Source organism: Podarcis tiliguerta, assembly GCF_965153285.1.
Source record: "Podarcis tiliguerta genome assembly, chromosome: Z".
NCBI lineage: Eukaryota > Metazoa > Chordata > Lepidosauria > Squamata > Lacertidae > Podarcis > Podarcis tiliguerta.
In genome coordinates this window covers 39978683-40002077 of record NC_139553.1, presented here as the reverse complement: position 1 = coordinate 40002077, position 23395 = coordinate 39978683, and the positions used below count along the sequence as shown (strand labels likewise).

At 45.2% G+C, this 23395-nt stretch overlaps 1 protein-coding gene across 4 annotated transcripts in view; it reads right to left on the bottom strand.

Annotated features, from left to right (window-relative positions):
* Positions 1-2045: 2045 nt before the first annotated feature.
* The window catches only part of LOC310668958 (uncharacterized protein), a 57557-nt gene continuing 36207 nt past the window's right edge, over positions 2046-23395 (bottom strand). For 2 of the 4 annotated variants that reach the window (XR_014506936.1, XR_014506937.1), the window contains 11 exons: positions 22760-22931; positions 20811-20907; positions 19180-19344; positions 14871-15080; positions 13953-14058; positions 11960-13552; positions 9299-9483; positions 7837-7923; positions 6436-6541; positions 2755-4278; positions 2046-2637 (listed from right to left, as the gene is read on the bottom strand). Coding sequence is in view for 2 of the 4 variants with exons in the window: in XM_083422290.1 (XP_083278416.1) it covers positions 4112-4278; positions 6436-6541; positions 7837-7923; positions 9299-9483; positions 11960-13552; positions 13953-14058; positions 14871-15080; positions 19180-19344; positions 20811-20907; positions 22760-22931 (2888 nt within the window). In the remaining 2 variants the exon portion in view is untranslated. Of the gene's footprint in view, positions 4279-6435; positions 6542-7836; positions 7924-9298; positions 9484-11959; positions 13553-13952; positions 14059-14870; positions 15081-19179; positions 19345-20810; positions 20908-22759; positions 22932-23395 lie in introns of all 4 variants that reach the window. The other 2 variants (XM_083422290.1, XM_083422289.1) reach the window with 1 other exon arrangement.

The window sequence follows — 23395 nt, the reverse complement described above, 5'->3', positions numbered from 1 at the left end:
CTAACAATCATAATCCTAAGCATGTCTACTCAAAAGTAATTTTTTTTTTTTTTTACAATATCCTTTTTGCTTTAATAAAATTTTATGAGTTTTTAAAAGATTTAACAAATTCAGTTCAATTTCAATACAATATGCCCTTATAATTTTGGCTTCCCACCCTTTATTCCATGATGTTTCAATTCAAATCATACATCTCCTGCCATAAAAGTAGTATGTCTCCAAAACATATACCCTATATTACACTCCTTTATCATTCCTCAAGTCCTGCCTGTGATTTCATTTGACTATATTTTCTCAGATAATCTGAAAAGGGTCCATTCCCAGGTTGACATGTCCCATCTGCCCCTCACTTCCCTCCTCAGCACATGCAGAAACCTTCTTCTTGGCCATTAGACTCACCATTGGCCTTGTCTCTGCTCAATTCACCAGAGCCTCTCTTCATATGCAGGGGAAGTGCCTTACTCACCGAGGGTTTTGGACCCTCACTTGCTTTAATCAGCCAGTCAAAGCCTTTTCCTGTGGTGTGGCCGCTGTCAGTGTTGCAATGTTGTCATGCTGACAGTTTCTAGGGGCCACAGGTGAGCTCTGAGCACAGGGTGGGGGCCAAAGATGGACAAACTACCTCAGAAGGAGCACAACTTTTCCCCCACCAGAGGTACTCCTCTTCCCCTAATACTCCACACACTTCTTAGAAGAACTTCCTCCCAGGAAAACGTGCAAAGGATTGCAGCCTAAAGTAATTTCTAGTTAATCCAATGGGACTTAACAGATGCGTGGGATTGCAGCCTTAACTACAGTGGTACCTCAGGTTACAGATGCTTCAGGTTACAGACTCCGCTAACCCAGAAATAGTACCTTAGGTTAAGAACTTTGCTTCAGGATGAGAACACAAATTGTGCTCCAGCGGCGCGGCAGCAGCAGGAGGCCCCATTAGCTAAAGTGGTGCTTCAGGTTAAGAACAGTTTCAGGTTAAGAATGGACCTCCGGAACAAATTAAGTTCTTAACCCGAAGTACCACTGTACAACTACATAAACCAAACCAGGGCCACACATGAAATAGAACAAGCTGATTTAGGGAATTTTTTTTTAATCTTCCTGCAACAGAAATCCACAATGAAAAATTAATTGTATTAAAAAAGTGTCTATTGCCATTATAAAACGAAATAATAAAAAACTTTTCCGAAATGGTGTCCTATTGCCCTCTACTGGCAGGCAAAGTGGAGGAACCCATGTGAAAACTTTCAAAGCATAAATATACAGTGGTACCTCGGGTTAAGTAATTAATTCGTTCCGGAGGTCTGTACTTTACCTGAAACTGTTCTTAACCTGAAACACCACTTTAGCTAATAGGGCCTCCCACTGCCGCCGTGCCGCCAGAGCATGATTTCTGTTCTCAACCTGAAGCAAAGTTCTTAACCTGAAGCACTATTTCTGGGTTAGCAGAGTCTGTAACCTCAAGCGTATGTAACCCGAGGTACCACTGTAGATCTAGAGGTAAAAGTAAAGGGACCCCTGACCGTTAGGTTCAGTCGCGGACGACTCTGGGGTTGCGGTGCTCATCTCGCTTTATTGACCGAGGGAGCCGGCGTACAGCTTCCGGGTCATGTGGCCAGCATAACTAAGCCGCTTCTGGCAAACCAGAACAGCGCATGGAAACGCCGTTTACCTTCCCGCCGGAGCGGTACCTATTTATCTACTTGCACTTGACGTGCTTTCGAACTGCTAGGTTGGCAGGAGCAGGGACCAAGCAACGGGAGCTCACCCTCACAGGGATTTGAACCGCTGACCTTCTGATCGACAAGCCCTAGGGCTCTGTGATTTAGACCACAGCGCCACCCGCGTCCCACAGTGCCACCCGCATCCCACATCGCCATCTATTTAATGCTATAAACAGCATGTGTGCCTTTGGTTTAGCAAATGGATGAGAGAGGCAGTTGAAAGTGGATATTTAAACATGTTGGATATTAAATATCTTGGATATTTAAAGGTGTTGTCTTCTTTTAAAATGTGTTTCTCCCTGCCACCACAACAAACCAAAAAGTCAATTGTGACAAAAGAATTTAATAGTAAACAAAGTGTGGGAACAAAATACAAAAAAGGAAAAAGAAAATGTGCTCCAGAAAGGCAAGGATTACAAAAACATATATACATTCCATACATTTCAAAAGAGACATTTCTTTCTTTCTTTTTTAAAGAATAAACAATAAAGAATAAAGAACTGAACAGAAACCAGGAATGTATTGATTTGTGTATCCTTTACATAGAAGAAGAGGATCAGGAATGGCAGGACAGCATTCCAAGACAATAGCCCACCAGCACTATACTATTAAAGTAGTATCATACCACTTTAAACCGTCACGGCTTCCCCCCAAAGATTCCTGAAAGATGTGGTTTGTTCAGGGCACTGAGAGTTGTTAGGAAACCCGCAGAGAACTACAATTCCTAGCATTCCTTGGGAAGAAGGATTGATTGGGAACTGTGGCACTGTGATGGGAACAGGGGTCAACTCTCAGTACCCATGGCAAAGTTACCAGGATTCTTTGGGGGAAGCCACCGCTGTTTAAAGTGGTATGATGCTGCTTTAAATACCTAGTGCAAAAGGAAGACATCATTATGTGTAGAGCAGCCTTTGCCAACCTGGTGCCTTCCAGGTGTTTTGAACTACAAGCCCCATCAGCCTTAGCCAGCATGTGCTAACTGGAGCTGATGGGAGTTGTAGTTCAAAATTTCTGAAGGGCACCAGGTTAGCAAAACCTGGTATCGGAGGTTGATCCCAAGTTAGAATTTCACAGCCAGTTTCTTGGACTGGGGCTCAAAAGGATCATAAGGAACAGGGGAAGACCTGAGCAACTATAAGGCTTCCTGTTTTCCTTGGAAGGGAACAGAAACAACCTATCCACTTCATCCATCGCCAGCGACAAGATGCTTTGGAAAATCTGAGGGGCTGCAGCAGATGCAGATTCCGAGTATGCTCAGCCTGAAAACTCAACTCTGCTTGGTGTTACGTATGCTCTTTACAATGCATAACTGGTTCAGACATCTATGCCAAAGCCTGAAAAAAGCATTAAACTAGATTTGTTGTATTTGCAGACAGTTCTGGACAGGCATGCGGACATTCCTGAATGGTTGAATCAAGTGCTATTTTACTGGCAATCATCCATTGCCAAGAGCAGCACTATCCAGTTGTGCCCTTTCCCACAAATAAACACACCTTGAAGTCATGGCTGCTATTCTGCTGCCTGTAAAGGTAAAAACTAGGCTGGGCAGCAGTAGATGTTTTGGGGGAAATGGAGTTGAAAGGGTTACCATGAATTGCCATTGGGTCTCCACACAAGGGCAGTCAATATGATGACCTCCAGATGATGCTAGGACTACAACTTCCAACATGCTTTACCAATGGTGCCACTTGCCAGGGTGGATTGAGCTGTAGTCTAGCATCTTGAGAGCACCACATTGGGTACCTCTTCCATTGAGCGACAAGTACTTTGGACTGGCTCTAAACATCTGGAAATTTGGTACAATCCGTCTCCTTGCACAACCATATCTCCCATACAATAGGAAGTCTGTGTGTGAGAGATGTCTTTGGTTACTATCAAAGCAGGCACTGGTGTTGCACTTGCTGTTAGAAAACTAAGTTCACTATTTGAAGAACAGAACACAGCCACCATCTTTGTAGCCTCACCATCAGCCACTGGCAATCCAGGGCCTGCTTAGGGTTTCTGTCTTTTTGGCAGAAAACAGAAAAGCCAGAAATACTAGCACAATATTTTCCACCCAGTGCAGGAATACTGTATCTCAGGTGGCTTTTTTTTAATGGGAAATGTGTAACCACCTTCAAGGTCCTTCTCAGCAGAGTCTTTGACCTTAACACTGATACTGTAACATGTGGCCAAAGATTCCTGGAGCAATTATTGTCTTACAGTGAAAAGCACCCAGTGTATTAATAATTCCAATGGTTACCCTCGTATTAAATGTGTGGTAGAATTCCCCCCCCCCCAATTCACCAGTGCTTCCCATCATCCCTCCAAATCCTCAATAAATGATCACAGTGAAAACATTAGTATATGCTATTAATGCAGCTATTGGCAGTGTAGACAGTTCTTCCGAATGGCTACTGAACAATCTGAGGCATTTCACTCCATGCTTTGGCCTTTTTCCTGGCCAGAGAAAGCCAAGGTGGCTCAGCAGGGCTGCACGATGACAGTGGTAGGCTTGGCAATGGCCTTGTTTCCTTTTCCATTTGAGGGGCTTCCTGAGGCTTTGTTCTAACAGATGTTGCTGGGGAGAAAAGGAGGACATTAAGTAGGCTCTATGGGGCTGAAGAGCACACCCCAAGCATCACCCTTTGGAAACAACCAACCAAGTAGGACAGAACCACCACAAAACATGCCGCCCACCCCTCAGCTTGGACAGTTGCTACAGAAGGATTCTATGGTTGATGCCATCAAAAGCTGCTGAGAAGTCAAGGAGAATTAATTCTCCTGTCTCTCTCCTGACAAAAATCAATATACAGAGCAACCCAAGCATTTTTTTGTGTCAAAATTGGGCCTAAACTCCAGTTGAAATGGATCTAGAAAATCAGTTTCCTCTGAGAAAGCAAGGATCTGGTCCTTCACCACCCGCTTAAGAACCTTGCCCAAGAAGGAGAGATTGACAACAGACAGGAAATTGCTCAGATTTTTTGAATCCAGGGAGGGTTTCTTAAGCAGTGGTCTTATCGCTGCATCCTTCAAGCAAGCACGAACCACTTCCTCACAAGAAAACATTAATCACCTCCTTGGCCGAGCCAGCTGTCTCCTCCCTGCTAGTTTTTATCAGCCAAGAGGGCCAGGGGTTCAGAGAACAGGCGGTCGCTCTGACCGATCCAAGTGCTATGTCTGTGTCCTTGGGCCTTACTGAAACTCATCCAACAGGACAAAGCAGTGCCATGTAACCCCCTTGAGATTAAACTGCGTAACACTGGAGATGAGTTCTCAGCAGATGCAAGTGATTTATTCTTCAAAATGCTTTGTCAACAAGTCACAGTGAGCTCTAATAAGTTTTGCTACCTCCTTTGGGCCAGACTGTAAAAGGTCTCATGCTACCCGGGAAAGTTTTGCATAATGAGGATGCAATCCCTAGCTAGCAGGATGAGCGGTCAGGGATGATGCAAACTGTAGCCCAACAACTGCTGGGAACCCAAGTTTGAGAAACACTGGCTTAAAACAATAAGCGAGAAGCTGTGGCCCTCCAGAGGTGGCCCATCGGCCCCAGCCAGCATGCCCAATGGTCAAGGATGGTGGGAAGTGGATTCCAACAGCACCTGGAGGGCTGCAGGTTCCCCATCCCTTGGTTAGGGGATGGCTTCCTGATCCTGGAAAGTGGGGGTCATCAGAGTGCAGGAATTATTGTCTTCCTCAATTAAGGGATGGAGCCTGTGGTGCCTGTGTCGCTGTGCTTCAATAAACTGTGGTTAAGGCAGAGTAAGAAGGGGAAGAAGAGCTATAGCTCATCTACTTTGTATGCAGAAGGTCCCAGCTTCAATCCCTGGCAATCCTTGGGAGAGACTCTGCCTAAAGTCCTGGATGGCTGCTGCCTATCAGGGTAAAAAGGTAAAGGTACCCCTGCCCATACGGGCCAGTCTTGATAGACTCTAGGGTTGTGCGCCCATCTCACTCAAAGAGGCCAAGGGCCAGCGCTGTCCGAAGACACTTCCGGGTCACGTGGCCAGCGTGATGAAGCTGCTCTGGCGAGCCAGAGCCGCACACGGAAACGCCGTTTACCTTCCCGCTAGTAAGCGGTCCCTATTTATCTACTTGCACCCAGGGGTGCTTTCGAACTGCTAGGTTGGCAGGCGCTGGGACCGAACAGCGGGAGCGCACCCCGCCGCGGGGATTCAAACTGCCGACCTTTCGATCGGCAAGCCCTAGGCACTGAGGCTTTAACCCACAGCGCCACCCGCGTCCCGCCTATCAGGGTAGACAGCACCAAATTAGATAGATCCATGGCCTGATTAAGTAAAAGGCAGTTTTCTAAATTCACAAAGAGATGTGAAATTCTCCTGGAAAGATGGAAAACATGTTGAAGGGGAGGTAGTGGATCTTCTTTCCTGGAAGAACTGTCAACGTCAACGCTGTACCTCCACCTGTGCTCTGCTTGTTTATTTGTAAATAAGTTGTATGTCCTGGGTGATCAAGGGTTGTCTAGGCTAACCTCCCACTATGCAAGAATCTTCTTTAAAATGAACCCAAGTCTCAGTGAAGACTGCCCCTGAAGTTTTTCACTGCCCATGGAAGAATTGTATGCATGCATCATCCTGCAATATATCCAAATATAGCTGCTATTTCCATCCAAGCACGGTGCTATATCAAAGTTTAAACATCCCTTCCACATTAGTTGAGCTCAATGGGGGAAGGTTAAATAACCACTCCTGTTCTTTTTTCCAGTTTTTAATACCTTTTATAGCTGATGGAGCCATCTTCAATGGGACTTTACTCTCAAGTGTACGTACTTGAGGAGCACTGGTCTTCTTCAATATATTCTCACTGGTAAAATTTGTTTGCTATAAGGCAAAAGAAGAAGAATGCAATTCATGCACTGCAGAGCAGATGAAGCTTAAGTGACTTAAGTCCATTGACTTCAATCAGTACCATATGACTAGTGTTGGATTTCACCCAATGGTTTTTCCAGTTTAACAAACAGAAAGTTGGGAGTGAGCTTCAGGCCCAGGCACTCCTTTTCCCTTCCTCCCATTGCAATTGCATCCTAATTACTACTGAAATAGGGAACTCTGGTTTAATGTCAGTGTATTAATCAGGACTCTAAGCCACAGTCAAATCCTTGTTTAAGTGCCTAGTAAGCAAACCAACACAAATCCAGAGCATAGCTGTCAACCTTCAGATTTAAAAATAAGGGATCAGCAGCCTTAGAATATTAATTGTACAAAAATGGAAAAGCCCAAATATCCCAACAATCAGAGATTGGCAAGCAAAATTATATGAGCATGTTGAGTCAGCAAAAATGACACAAAAAATTAGAAACCAAAAAACCACAAAGTTTGTTAATGATTGGAACAAATTTATGGTATACATTGAAGGTAACTATAGACTTAAAAACTATAGCAGGTCTGATATAAGTCTTACGACGCGCAAACCAGTAACAATTAATAGCTGCAGAAAAAAGAAAGAACTTCTTATTAAGAAACCCGAAAACGGGAGGGTAGGAGGTCAAGGGAGGTGTAGGGAAAAGGTTTAAATATTTAAAAATATAATGTTTTAAGGAAAAGGACAAAAACGGTAATGAATGTCATTCCTGTGTTATGTACGGATATTGCTTATTAATCTGTTGATTTGTTTTGTTTTTTCTTTTTCTTTTTGACCTTTTTCTTTTCTTTCTTTCTTAAGAGAAACTCAATAAAAAGAATTTTAAAAAAATTAAAATAAGGGATCAGCAGCCTCGAAAATAAGGGATCAGCAGCCTCACCTGTCCCGGGGACAGTCTACAGGATATCTAACAATCCGGGATAGCAGCGGGAAGCAGCGAGAAACGGTGCTGGAATAAGGGAATTTCCCTCAAAAAAAGGGAAGGTTGACAGCTATGATCCAGAGGGATTCTTCCTACATTGCAGCTTGTATGCCACGTTGCAAGTCACCATCAGAATCCTATCACTAAACTTATATGCAAATTAGAAACTATAAAAATCTAAAACTGAGCAGCATTTGAAAAACACGTACATAAACGTTTTAAGAGCCAGCCTAACTTCATCAAGCCTTAATTACAGGCTCAGTTCCCACTTCTGTCCAATATATCAGACCCCGGAGACGGAAGACATAAAAAGTAACTTTGATTTATACAGACCAGGGTTGAAGCATCAAAGGGGAGTGCAGACTTGGCACTGACTTCTGGCTTCCTAAACAAAGATTTACCACGGCAGGACTGTTCCATCTGAAAGATGAATGGGTTGGCTGAGCCATGAACAGTTTCTGTGCATAAAGTACTCCCCCAACATTCATAGAAACATAAGAAAGTGACTTATGCTGAGAAAGACTTTTGTTCCATCCACTGACTAACAGTCGTTTTCTAAGGTTGCAGACCCACAGCCTCTTCTGCTGACTCTCACAGATTCAGAGTCAGCCCCCGACAGGAACCAGGGTAGCATCAGGACATGCGTCAGGACACAGACATCAGGACATACATAATGAACGCAATGCCCTGGAACAAGGTTTCCCAAACGTGGGTCTCCTCCTGCTGTTCGGGGACTATAGTTCCCATCATCCCCTGACCACTGGTCCTGCTAGCTAGGGATAATGGGAGCTGCAGTCCAAAAACAAATGGAGACCCATGTTTAGGAAACCCTGCCCTAGAGACCATTATACTGAGGAGAGGGTGAAGCTCTCAGGAAGTCATACACTCGACCTCCGCTGGTGTTACTATGGTAACCCAGTGCACCTGGAAGCATTATCTCAGAACATCAAGACGTGTGGGATGTGCTCCTCAACTCAAGAGCCCAAGCACTGTGTACTTTAACCCATTGTTCACATGACACCAAAACGAAGTACGCTACACACAAACCCAGAGACCATGTCTAAACTAAGCAGGTTGTGCTTCCTTCCCTGCAATTGTCACATTTTTGAAGTCAAGTTTTGAAGAGTTAGGCTCTTAAAAAAAATAAATCCTGATATCCAAAAGTATTAGTGAGAGTGGCCATGGCTCAGTGGCAGAGCATAGGCAGTTTAATCCCTGGTAGCCAAAGCTGAAGGGGTACTTAAGTAGCAGATGATGGGAACAATGCTGGTTCTAGGTTCTGCAAAGGTGTTTCTTTGGACACCTCTCTTGCTCTCCGAGGCACTGCTGCCCATTCCTTGCTCCAGACAACCACCTACTAAGGCCTGCAGCCGTGTCCCTTCGCTCATCACTGCCTGCATGTTCAGAGACAGAAGGTGAACACAGGCAGTGACAGCAAAGAGGAGCAGGAAGATAAGTCTGTATGCAGAGTGTGGCAGTGGTCAGGGGCCAGGGCCTTGAAAAGAGCCCAGTAACACCTGCCCTTGGTGCTGGCCCTGGATTGGAAGAATCCTGCTTGAAACCCAAAGAGCCAAACAGTCTGACCTGATGAAGCAGCTTTCTACATAACTATACACACACTCACACACACACACACACACACACACACACACACGTACTCATGTGACAAGGTGCACAATTACTGAAAATTAAAATCAGAAATAAAACAATCACTCAATCTCCGAGTATACCAACGGAGAGCTTCCTACAAAACTATCCAGCTAAATGATATGAACAAGGGTCAATATGCACCTACCTTTTCCTGCTGAGAAACGCTGCTGTGCTTCTCCCCTCCTTGTTCAGTTTTGGCAGAGGTTTTATCCTCGCATTTCTGTTCTTTCGCAAGAGGGTGACCCTGGAAGCCTTTCTGCTTTAGTTTTGCCATCAGAATCCATGCTGGTTCAGAGGATGTGCTTTCCAGATGTGAGGCCGGGGTTTGCCCTAGGGATTGAAGAGAAGCTGATCAAACTTTCACACTGGCCTCCCTCCCGGTGCACCTGACGCATGCAGAGCGCCATGCAGCCTTGGTAAAAAAATCTGTTTGGGGACTGCAACCACATGATCACATACACTTAATCCACACACGGACAGGCACAATCGCAAATATGTAAGATTATTATTATTCATCAATTGTATATATTTCCCTTCATCCAAAGGTCACAGTATAAAAACACAAAATACGTAACATAAAAACACAAAATACATGACATAATAAGAAAGCAATACCCCCGCTGCCGCCCACCAACACTTTAAAAGGCTGTAGATTGTTTAATCAGCGAAAGGCCTGGGTGAAGAGGAAAGTTTTTGCTTGACACCTAAAGATATGTAAAGGTGGCCCCAGGTAAGCCTCTCTGGAGATAGTATTCCATAAATGGGGAGCCACAAGTTGCCGCATTCCAGACCTCTTGTGAAGGAACTACACAGAGCAGGGCCCCAGATGATAATCACAGGGTCCGGGTCGGTTCATAGGGAGAGAGGCAGTCCTTGAGGTATTGTGGTCCTGGAACAACCTGGCCACCAGCTGAAGTTTCTGAGCTGTCTTCAGAGGCAGCTTCACCTCTAACACATTGCAGTAATCTAACCAATAGAGCATAGACAACAGTATAGGCTATCCCTATCCAGAAAGGGGTGCAGTTGGGCCACCAACTAATGCTGACAGAAGGCACTCCAGGCCACTGAGGCTACCTGAGCCTCAAGTGACAGCAATGGATCCAGAAGAACCCTAAAGCTATGTACCTGAACCTTTATGGGTAGGAGTGAACCCCCATTAAGAGCAGGTCTGGGGAACCGCCCACTAACAGTGCCTCCATCTTATCTGGATTGAGCTTCAGTTTGTTGACTATCATCCAATCCATTATAGAGGAAAGACAACAGTCCAGCACATCTACTGCCACACCAGCAGATGTAAAAGAAAACTCCAAAACTCTGGATTACCCCAACTCAACTGTTTCATGCCCTGATGCTGCCCTGAGTACCCAGGTGGGTACAAGCTGGTTGAGACCAACTGCACCCTGCTCACCCAGGTCTCAGTGATACAGACTAGTTCAGCCTCCTCATCCACAATCAGATTCTGTGGTGAGGGAGGTCTTATTCAGCACTGACTTAGCATTCCAGACCAGACCAGAGGGTGGCTGATATGACAAAGCTACTGCCCATGGAAATAGAGGTACAGTGGTGCCTCGCAAGACGAAAAGAATCCGTTCCGCGAGTCTCTTCGTCTTGCGGTTTTTTTCGTCTTGCAAAGCAAGCCCATTAGCGGATTAGCTATTAGCGCTATTAGCGGTTTAGCGGCTATTAGCGGCTATTAAAGGCTTAAGGGATTAGCAGATTAGCTGCTAAAAGGCTATTAGCGGCTATTAATGGCTTAAGGGATTAGCGGGTTAGCTGCTAAAAGGCTATTAGCGGCTTAGATCAGCTGATAAGCGGCTTAGATCAGATGTTAAGCGGCTTAGCGAACAGCTGTTAAGCGGCTTAGGGGCTTGGGAAAAGGGGGGGAGGGGGAAAAAACCCAGGAATCGCAAGGCATTTTCGTCTTGCGAAGCAAGCCCATAGCAAATTCGTCCTGCGAAGCACCTCCAAAACGGAAAACCCTTTCGTCTAGCGGGTTTTCCGTCTTGCGAGGCATTCATCTTGCGGGACACCACTGTATATTATTAATCCTTAGTAAGTCTGTTCAAGTCCACACAGACACACACACAAAGTTTGTAAAAGTTCTTCAACACCCTTTTATTGATCTAGACTCTGCAAAGTGCATAATTCCAAGAAGAGGAATTCAAATCATATCAATGCACAGCTGAACAGCAAACCCTGCATTACAGTTATTCAAAGTCTCAAATGCCAAAATGCATCCTAAAAACTGCAAAAACTGTTCAAGCTATGGTTCAGATGATCTATTTCTAACTGACGTAGTGCTTATGTATCTGATTGATGGATTTTTGGAATGAATGAAAGTAAACTCAAATGTTTTTATTGGTTTATTATGTCCCAACGTTCCGTGAACTTAAAATAGTATATATGCACAAAAATAACAATTTAAAAGTCCACTGTGTTCATAGTGCAGCCATGCCCACAGAACCTGTATAAAAACGTGGTTTTCTGAATGTATATACAGGGGTGGAATTTTGGCATAAATGCAACCTACACATTAAGAAATAAAGGTAATTATGTACACCAAATACAGACAACTTGTTGAACCACAACTCCCATCGTACATGAGCACTAGCTATGCTGGCTCAGGCCAATGGAAGCTGGATTCCAGCATCATCTGTTGGGCGACATGCAGATGTTTGCAGCATGAAACACAGCTGTTTCCCACATCTGCCATAACATGTAGCACTCTCCTGAGCATTCATGCATTACCAAGCAGCCAACAAGCAGATGCCTCTAAAGCAGCTTGCCTGTATAATAACACAAATACCTGAGAGCTTGCCTATCTGCTGCTTGGCTTCATCTTCGTCAGGTTTGATGGCTTTGACGGGGTGGTTCTCCTTTTGGAAGGTGGGTTTTGGAACCGAAGCTTGAGTGCCACCTGTCAGATTTGGGGGAGGCTTCCCAGAACTTGATGGCATCTGATCTTCTTTGACTAAAGTAGAAGAGGTTCCTGGAACCACAGATGTCAGTTGCTTTGCAGGCTCGTGATGCTTCTGTTGGGTTCGGTATTTCAATACAGAGGGTGTTCTCCTCAGCTTAACCCCAAATGGGCTCTCACGGTCAAGCATATTTTCTTTTGGCCATTCGTTTGCAGAATTTAAGTTGGCGCCAACAGTCCCATTACCCTTGTCAAGACACTCTGGGCTCCTTACTATATATCCCTCTGTGGCTGCATCCAACTGGGGCATTCCTTCAAACAACTCTGGTCTTATGGGTGAAGAAGGGGTGCTTCCAGGGCAGGAACTATCCATGGAACTCGAACCCCCCGAAAGAGACCTCTGCCAGGCTGATGCAATGGTGAACCTGGCAGGCTTAGCAGAAGAGGACTTTGGGTTGGCCTTGGCAATCTCATCTGGACCTTTGCTTTCTTCCATTTTCACACTTCCTGGTAAGTCTCCAGCCTCGTCATCAGAACAGCTACTTTTAGGAGCAACCTTGGGGGATCCTGCAGAGGACAGACCTACCAGAGAAGGGTTGCTCAGGTTTCTAAAGCTGGCATCCTCTTGCCCGCCTTGGCTGCTGTTCAAATCAGAACAATAAGGTTCATTTGGGTGGATAGGTTTCTCACCCACGGCACTGTGAAGTGGAAGCTCATCTACTTGGGAATCTGAGATGGCTGGTCCTCCCTGTGGAAAAGCTGTTGGCTTTGTGTGGCCTTTGCACAGTTGAATTTCCATATCTGCAGACCGTCCTCCTGTAACTTCTTTGGGTATCTGGTGTTTTTCAAGGGCTGAGTCTACGGCCTTCTCTGCTTCTGTGGGAGCCTCCATAGTGGATGCAGAAAACTGTGGACCGTGCAGTACAGGGTCTTCCTGAAGCGTGACCGAGCTGTCCCTGTCACCAAGCCTATCTTCTGCTTTATAAATATGTATTGCATCACTGCCATCAATGGAGTCTTTTGCTTTTTGATCTACAGGTTGTAGGCAAGGTATGTTGTGACACTCTTCTGCTGCATCAGGGTCCTTATCCATGCTATTCCCAGGCAAGGCAGCATCTAAGCATCTAATATCTTCAGTTTCAGTCTGCAAAGGTTCAAATTTCTCAATGATCTCTTTCACGGAACTCTGTGAGTTCGACGTGACGTTATCAGTTGGTTGCCCAGTTGTTTTCACCCCTTCCTCCTCCATCTCTTCTTCTTTGTGTTTTGTTAGAGAGGACAGTGCATTTGGACAGGACACTGTTACAGAAGCCTGGAGATCTGTTTCCATACGGTTCTGGTTCTCAGATTCTAATCTGCAATTCTCCTCAGCACCAGGGCCAGCATTCCAAGAATAATGCAAAGCATCAGAGGCCCTTGTCATGGATAATGCATCATTAGTTTGACTCCCATTTAAGTTACTGGTATTCTGGATTGATAGGCCTAAGTAAGAAAGGAGGAGAGAAGAAGATGGTTAAAGAACACAAGAAGCAGAGTCAGATCATTGGTCCATGTCATGGGCGGGCTGGATGCAGAGGAATGGTGGGAGGTACCAGCTGCTTTTGGCTCTGCAGGGTTTCACACAGAAGTCTTTCCCATCCCTATCTGGAGATGCTGGTAACTGAACCTGGGACCTTTTGCATTGCAAACAATGTGTTCTTCCATAGGTCTCTGATCTGCAGAACCAATACAAACCTCAACACTCTTCCCCACACTCTCCCACATGTGCTGGCACATGCATGATCACACTCTTGCATGCACGCACGCACACACATGCACACGCACACAAACACACACGCAAACACACACACACACACACACACACACATATACAGGCCATTACCTGCCAAGCCCTCCTTTTTTCTACCATCTTCTTCAAGTAATTTTTCACGGTCTGGTTTTGCTTCTCTGGGTTTGAGAAGGCCTTGCTGTTTTGCCACCTCTTTTACCTATTGTGAAAGAGAAAGACAGTTCAGACAATTTGCAGAGGGCACAGATTCCATTTTTTAAATTGAACATAAACAAAAAGGGCTTTCAACCAACAAAAAGGGGGTTGGGGGTTGATCAGCTGCCTGCCTTTTTAAGGCAGCCAACCAATTTCACAATGTAATATTGAAAGGCGCTGTCGGGAACTTAGAATGGAAAGTGAAAGGGGGAAATGATTCCTTTGTTTTGCATCAAACTTTTATTCTTCAAGAGCTTCTGTACAAGATCCAAAGAGAACAGTGTTGATGGCACCATAGGTAAAGGAAACTCATTTGTTTTAACACACCCCTTGACCTCAAGGTAGCTTACGACAATAGACCAATAAAATGTGACAAAGTAGAATGGATAAAGTGGCATGAATCTAACACCTACCCTTCCCAAAGCCTGGCAGACTACAAAAATTACAGACTACAAAAAACCATAAGGAAGAATCTCTTCCAAAAGAACCAGGAAGGAATTGGATCATCCCTCATATCTTTCTTTTTTAAAAAAAAAAAAAATCTACCAAGCTACAAGAAGAAAACTAGCCCATCCCATTCCTTGTGAGGCTAGTTTTCTTCTTGCAATTAATACAAAAGGCAACGATTCAAAATACAATGCTCCCCAACAGTAACCCAAAGTAGTACAGTCCTTGCTGTCAGCTCAGAATTCTGATGCTGCAAGCATTGACGAGATCTGGGCAAGAACATTCTTGGAGCAGAGTCCTGTGTGAATATCGTAACAAACAGGAAGGCTCATAAGAGAGAATTTCTTCCAACCTCCAGAAGGCACTTACTGAAATAGCTTGGGTTTTGTGAGTGAAGGCTTTCTGCTTTCGCGGGTTTATTGCAATCTTGTGCTTGGCTGCTGATGTGTCGAGGCAGCCCAGCGGAGTGGGTGGACGGCTGAAATCAACAGGAAGCAAGTGGCAGTATGGCGTGGTAGGACTCCCAACAACTGCAGAGGGTTGTGGGCTAAGGGGTCTGGAGGCAGATTCTGAGGTGACCTGAAAAATGCAGACAGACAAGTTTAATAGGTTTCAGGCCTCCCCTATACATGTGATTATTGCGCTAAAAACAACAACAACAACAATTTGGGTTCAGAAGCTAAAATACTCAGATGTAAGCACGTAACAAACATTATAAGTAAGTAAGATTCCACCTTTAGACCTGGGAAAATTACTGCACTGAAGTAGGGGCTGTTGTCCAATCAAGTGAGCGTAATATTGTTGATAGAGATTGCTGGACTACACACTTTGAAAGTTAAGGATTCCAATCCCCACAAAACTCATAGGCTGAACTTAGGTCGGACACTGGCCTGGTGTGCACAAGGTAGGTACCATCTGTGCTATACTCTACATTTAAATCAACACCACACAATTTTAAACAGCCGTGGCTCCGCCCCGCCCCGCCCCCCGCCCTCCCGAATCCTAGGAACTGTAAGTTTGTTCAGGGTGCTGAGAATTATAGCAGATCCCTATTCCCCTCAAAGAGCTACAGTTCCCAGAGTTCCATTTAAAAGACCTATTTCATAATGCTACTAAAAGAAGAAGAAAAAGCAAAGCCAGCACAGACATGGCAATCACCCAGCACAAGCCTAATACATAAAATTAAACCAAAGGACCATTTATTTCTACAGCTCAGTTTACAATTAGCCACACACACACCCTGAAGGCAGAAGTAAAAGAAAAAAAGACAGGTCTTTCGGACCCATGTGGAGCTATGGAGGAATGGGGGTCTGTCTGGTTCTGTGTGGGATTGAATTCTGCCACCGCAGAAAAAGTACAGAAGGCTGCCACTTCAGCAGCAGCTGGGAAAATGGCTATTTACCTGGTCATCTTCACTGTCTGTGCCACCTAAACTCAAAGAGTTATAGCGCTGGGCAGGGATTGAGGACTGCAGGGTAAAACAAGGGAAAGGGATAAGTCAGGGAAGCATGGTGCTGGTATAACGTTCTCCAGGATGGCACATAGAAAGGACAGTTATGAGAAAACACAAAGGGGATGGGGGGGAATCGGGGGTGGAGGGAGGAATGTCAACACAGCACCCATCTCTCATGCATTTATGACAATATTGCCGGCAACTATCGTTGCACTGCCAAAATAGCTGCCACTAGGACAGATGAGGTTGTACTTGTTGCTATTACAGTGGTACCTCAGGTTAAGAACTTAATTCATTTCGGAGGTCTGTTCTTAACCTGAAACTGTTCTTAACCTGAAGCACCACCTTAGCTAATGGGGCCTCCCGCTGCTGCCGCCGCACGATTTCTGTTCTCATCCTGAAGCAAAGTTCTTAACCCGAGGTACTATTTCTGGGTTAGTGGAGTCTGTAACCTGAAGTGTCTGTAACCTGAGGTACCACTGTATATCCCACCTTTTCTCCAAGGAGCTCAAGGTGACATACAGCCAGTGCTTTTTCCCCCTAAAAAAAATGTTTAGGGATACCCTCATTTTCCCACTCATATTGAAATACTGCCCCTCAATGAGGCCTAACTTAGATTCACAAAATGTTTAGGGGTATGTATACCCCTGCATCCCCCCAGGAAATAAGCACTGCATATACCCTTCTCCCGCTTTCCCCTTTATCCTCAACTTTATCCTGTAAGGTAGGCTAAGCTGAAAGACAGTGGGCAGTACCCAGGGGACTTCATAGCTGAGTGGGGAGTTGAACCCCTCCAGTGCTCTTCAGGAAAGGGCCTGCGCAGAGCAAGGACAAAGTTGTTACGTTTCAGTGCAAAGTTATGTTATGTTGGCAAGTGTTTTCAATAAACTGCTGCTTCCAAAGCTTTGGGGTGCACCGGAAAGCTTTAGCCAAGTCTCCTTAAAGTTCTTAATCATGATAGCTAGCTATGGCCTCCAGCAGCAGAGGCAGCGGACCTCTGTTGCTATGCAACAACAACAGCGGGAGAGGACCCTTGCCCCCATGCCCTGCTTCTGGCCATCCCAGAGGCATCTAGCTTGCCACTGTGTAAAAGAGGATGCAAGACTAGACGGTCATTTGGTCTGGTTCAGCAGGGCTCTCCTGAGAGTTTTCTCTTTTGGCTTCATGAGACGTCTCCAAATCAGATTCATATAAAAATGAAAGTAAAGAGGAACAGGGGCCTTAAAACCACAAGCTGCAAGCTGCAATTTCTATGGGTGGTTTTCCATGGGAAGAGTTCCCTGTGAAGAGGGATTGACCGTGAAACCACTCTGAGCATTGTGGCTCTGTCAGGGAAATAAGGTCTCCTGGCAACACTCAAGCACCCTCTAGAAACTATGAACCTCAGGATTCTCTGTAGGAACTGTTTAAAATGGTATGATACTGCTTTAAATGGATAGCGCAGATAAGGTCTAACTTCAGGTCATTAATTTCAGAGATTCTACTCTGAGTAGGACTTCGTTGAATACAACCCTATGTTTCTTCCACGCTTCAAGAACACTCAGTATGCATTTCAGTGCCACCACTTTGTAAAATACGAAGAGCTCCAGCAGACCAATGTCTTTCTCCCCACCAGTATTAGAAACTGAAATATGAAAGCTAGGAGCTAAATGGCACCTTAAACCTAAGTTATGGGCACAGCAATGGAATGTCTAAGTGTTATGTACTGAAGTCCTCACCCTGGGCGGGCAGGGGGATACTGTAGATAGTTATGCAAATGAAGGATCGAAAAGTGACGTTCAGTGATTGGATAGTTTTGTATGCAAATGAAGGATTGAAAAGTGACGTTCAGTGATTGGATAGTTTTAGAAAATGGCTACAGTTACAATTGTTCTGGAGCTCTATATAAGCAGGCTGACTGAGCTCCTCAGCTTAGTTCTGTTCTGACATCTGAATAAAGAAGAGCTGTTTGAAGAATCGCTGTGTCGTCTGCTATGTTCGCCCACAACTTAACACTAAGCACGCTTTTTTATAACCAGAATACAAAGCTGAAAATGAATGAACTGCAGCTGAAATATTATGTTCATTTTTCACATGGTCTAGTCCTTCCCCTGCCCACCCGCCTAATATTCTTAAGAGGGTCTCTTCTCCAGCCTTCAGAGAGTAGCCGAAAGTGGGGAGGCAGAAAAAGGTCCTCCTTTCCTTCCACTCTGCAGTTTAAATCTGAAATCTTAGGCACAGTACTACGCCCAGAGCTCAGAAGCTGCTCACGTTAATGAAATTCCCTGTCGCAAAAAAGCGCCAAGAACAATGGGAGTTTCAAACCCTGCTCCCCTCCCTTATTCATATACATGTATATGTGCACCAGTAGCAGTTTAGTCATGCTGGCCACATGACCCAGAAAGCTGTCTGTGGACAAATGCTGGCTCTCTCAGCCTGAAAAGCAAGATGAGCACTGGACTTAACTGTCCAGAGGTCCTTTACTTTTACCCTTTAACACACACACACACACACACACACACACACTTTTCTTTTCTTTTCTTGATTTGAGGACTGGATTAAAAAGGGGTGGGGAGGGAAACCACCATGACCATAAAGATTTGGAGAACTACCAGGATTTGTCCAAATTAATATTAAATAAAGCTGGAATGGAGGAAAAGGAAATGAAACGTCTAGTGAAACATTTGCTGTTGCCTGCCAAATGGCAGAGGCACCACACCTCATGATATTCGGGCATTATCCTTCACATGATTAAACAGTGGTGCTATGGTTAAAACACTGCAGACCAAGGTTTAAATCCCCACCCAACCATAAAGCTCATGGCGTGCTCTTGGGCCAGTTTTTCTCTGTTAGCATAAGCTACTTCACAGGGCTGTTGTGAGGATAAAGCAGGGGTGGAAGGGAAGGGAGAACAATGTACTATGCCTTGAGCTACTTGGAGGAAAGTGGTAATATAAATGCAATAGTACAATTTAAAATGTGTGAAGGAGAGAGCAGGGCTGTGAGTGTGGCACTGTATGTCCTCATACCCTGTTGGAAGCAGCCTGCTCTAATGCATGAAAGCTGATCATTCCCAGTGACTGGAACACACACACACACACACACACCATGCAGGAGAGGACAGTGGCCAGCAGCATACCCCACTCCCTCTCCCCACACCTCAATATCATTAATAGTGTGAGGGAAAAGTGCCCCCAAAGTGCTATTCTCTATTATCCCTTGTGTTCAAAAGGGCACAGCACATACCTTGTTCTTGTTCGGAGAACAAATCAGAACATCATGGAGGGTGGAAATTCCCTTAGGACTTCTGGGTAAGCCATCGTCTTCCGAAATGCCATCCACCTCTTCCATTCTCTTGCTGGGGATAACAAGTGGTGGCGATCGAAATACGAGGTTTGGTTGTAACTGAAGCTGTTTGGGTGGAAGGAAAGGAAGTCGTCAAACACAGGAGTCATCAAACATTGTTTTTAACTAGGAGGTGCAGCCCTCTTGGCAAGTACAATGCTGCTAAGGTTGCTTCGGTTTCCATTCTACCCTTACATTGCAACCTGGGCCAACCCAAGAGAGTTTGCTACCCGAAGCCAAGGACAGGATGGTACTCTTCATTTCCACGTGCATTCAAAACCAGCTGTCCTGAGAGTTTAATTACTCTTCAACACTGGCAATGATAGCATCCTCCTCCACTGTACCTGAGGACAGCAGGCTAGCTTGGTGGGCAACAGGATGGGACAGACCTTGGAGAACACAAACGTAATAATACTCCTATTGGATCAAGTACATCCTGGCAAATTCAGGTTGCACCACTGAGGTCGACTTGGAGCTCGTACATGTCAAATCCACTTCCACACAAGGCTGGACTTTTTACAATAAGGAAACTACTGGGGAAATGCAATGGGAAGTGTGGGATAACATTTGCTCAGTACAACATCATCTAATCTCCCAGCAAACAAATCTCAATAAACAGGTCACCTGGAAGTGACCAAACTTCAGAATGTGATGCTGACTGCAAAAACCAATAACTTCAGTTTTTATCAGATATGGAGGGCAAGAAACGAGTTCCTTATGGTTACAATTGTATTGGGCACAGCTTGTAATAACAATAATAACATGCACATTTCATGGAACATGGAGACAGGGGAGAAACGTTCCAAAAGTTGATCTCCAGCACTTCAAAGAACTCCTGGTGGGTAACTGAGTCCTGCTGTGTGGTCTCTCTAAAGCAGTGTCAATTGGCCTGAACTCTGAAATCTGTGGCATTTGTATCAACCCAATGAAAAATGTGCTCATTCAGAGAACACACACACGAAAAAGGAAGGGGCAGAAATGAGCCAACGGCGGCTGTACAATATCTTCATTCAGACAAATGTCTTGATGCACATCCTCATGTGGAATTTGCATATATCCACAGCCACTCAAAGAATGAGTTCTGACTTGGAAAAGGAAGTTGCTTTTGCTATGCTGAAAGGCTTTAATTTGCCATGCTCCCATCCTAAAACATGACAACCGTGTCTCTTACTAATAATGGCACAGGCTTGGCAGCAAGCATGGGCCCAGAAGTCATTTTCCCAAGATACATGATAAAGGAAAAAGATGGAAGACTGAAGGGTGGTGGGGAGGTGTCCCAACAGCTGTCACTCCCCTCCCACCAAGCTTTAAAAGACAAGACTGAGTGAGCTCACTTCAGAGATTCTCTCGCCTTATGAGGCCACCATGCATTGAAACATATGCTCCTCCTTGGTGAGTTCATATGATCCCACTTACAGTGGCAGCATCTGGTTCTCAGTGACAGAACTGTGCTGGAAGGAAAGGGGGATCCTGGAGAGTCCTCAACTGAACCAAGAAACCGCAACCCTCAGGAGAGGTGAAGGTCCTCTTACCTGCAAAGCTTTCACCTTCCCTGGAAAGGTATCTGGAGAGGACACTGTGAAAACACTGTCGTGCGATAAGGCTTTGTTTCCCATGTTCCCTTTGGATCTGAAATGGGGAAAAGGGGCAGTTCAGACTTTTTTAAAAACTATATTCTAACGCTTTTTAAAAAATGTTTCTTTAAGTCACAGGCGGGGAAGCTATGACTCTCCAGATGATGCTGAACTCCAACTCCCAGCATCCTTAGCCACTGTCTTTGCTGGCAAGGGTTTATGGGGCTGATGGGAATTGGAGTCTGGATGGCTTCCATCTCTGCCTTACATTCTCCACATACACATACTAATTTTTACAACAGTCCTGTAAGGTAGGGCTGTCTTTCCTACATACCATGCACAGGGCACCAAGGCTAAGAAATAGCAGCTTAAAAAGGCACTCAGAATGTTCAAAGCTAAGCTGGAAAAGAGGCTTCCTGGGTCTTAGAAAGTAACTCCAGCTTTCCTAAGCTGGAGCCCCCGATATTGCTGAACTACATCTCCCATCATGCCTGACTATTGCTCCTACTTGTTGGGGCTGATGGGATTTGGTGTCCAACAGCATATAGAGGGCACCTGGTTGGGTGGGTCTGCCACCAAAAGTACTTTATTTATTATAACTCTTATTTTATATATACTTAAGAAAACTTAGTTGCTGTGCTTCTACAAGTAGCAGCCAAGGTGGCTTAACCATAAAAACCATAGTAACATAGAAAGCAGGGCAGGACCCTTAGTTTAGTGCCTATAGAAGAGCCAGATAAATAATCAGAGGCTGTGAAAGTCCTTTGGAGGGGACCCTGGAGAACAGCCATTGCTGGGCTAGAAAGACCAGTGGTTTCTGGTGTCCTTGGGAGGGTTGGGGCAGAAAGCAGGAAGCCCAACAGTAGGTGAAACCAGAGCCAACGACAGGCACAGCCAACTCATCCTGGTTTTGTTCCCATCCTCCTCCCTGTTGAATTCTGCAAGGGCACCATTGAGACTAAGGAGGAGGTGGAAGCTGACACACAGTGCCATCTACTGTCTTGCTTGTTAGTAAGAAGGCAGGAAGGTGGGGGTCAGAGTGAGGTTGGTGGAGCAGTGCACCATTCATCCTAATGGAGTAGTTTCCACTGCTCAGAGGAGCAGGCCTCTTTGGAATGTGGTGGACTCTCCTTTGTTAGAGGTTTTTAAGAGCAGAGGCTAGAGAGAAGCATAAGAAGATCTCTGTTGAGTCAGAGCTTTCTTGTCCAGCATTCTGCTCTCACACTGGCCTGCCAGACTGTCCTGCATTGGCAAGGTGGTCAGACTAGAGGACCTTTTGTGGCCCAATCCAACTCTGTGTTTCCTGTGTTCACTACTGCATACAACGATACACAATACAAAGCAGCCTTGGGGACTTTGTTCTTCGGGGAAATGTGGCCTAAAATAATACCTTGTATTAGTTAATAATACTGTGCACATCTGCGCTCCGTATTTTGGACTGCTGCAAGTTCAAGATTTGGCTAAAGAGATCCTCTTTTATTAGTTGCAGAGTGTTGCCACTGTCTGCATATTGGAGGTGGAGGGATAAGGTCATGTTCCTCCCACAATCGTGGTATGAAATAGCTGCTCAGGCCATGATAGTATTTCAGGTACCATATGATAACAATAAAATATTGACGAACCCACCTGCAGCACCCATGCTAATTGGTGCTGTCTGGGTGGATTTTAGACAACAGACGGTCAAATCCCATCTCTCAGCGCTTCTGTGAGCTAAAACAGTCCAGAGGGTGTGTTTTTTACTGCACTAGCTGTTTTGAGGCACGCTGCAAATGGAAAAGAGGAAATTCCTGGCATTCCAGCTGCAGCGCTGGGAATTGTTTGTGCACCAGCATGAATGAAATGTGTAGCTTGCTGTGGGACAATTCTTGCTTTTAACCTGTTGCTACAAGACGATTGCAATACCTTACCCAGGCTCTATTGGCAAATGGAGTATGCAGGAATCAAGGTTTCGGAGGCTGACATCACCACTGGATTGACTTGGCTTTAATTTTATTTCTCCCAGGGAGGATGGCTGCTCCTTGTTTTTCTTCTTCTTGGAGAAAAAGTTCTTAAAAGTCTGAAACCTTGATCTCTTCTTCTCTGCACAAAGAAAATTATAAAAGTGTCACGTCAAAGCAGTTGGCATGAAGGGGGGAAACCTCTCTGGCGTTATAATGACTGTGAGAAAATGGAAGACAACAGTATGTCCAACTAATGGCTGCCTGCTGTATTGTATTCTATTAAAGGTAAAGGTAAAGGGACCCCTGACCATTAGGTCCAGTCGTGACCGACTCTGGGGTTGCGGCGCTCATCTTGTTTTATTGGCTGAGGGAGCCAGTGTGCAGCTTCCGGGTCATGTGGCCAGCATGACTAAGCCGCTTCTGGTTAACCAGAGCAGGGCGCGGAAACGCAGTTTACCTTCCTGCCAGAGCGGTACCTATTTATCTACTTGCACTTTGACGTGCTTTTGAACTGCTAGGTTGGCAGGAGCTGGGACCAAGCAATGGGAGCTCACTGCGTCGCAGGGATTCGAACCGCCGACCTTCTGATCAGCAAGTCCTAGG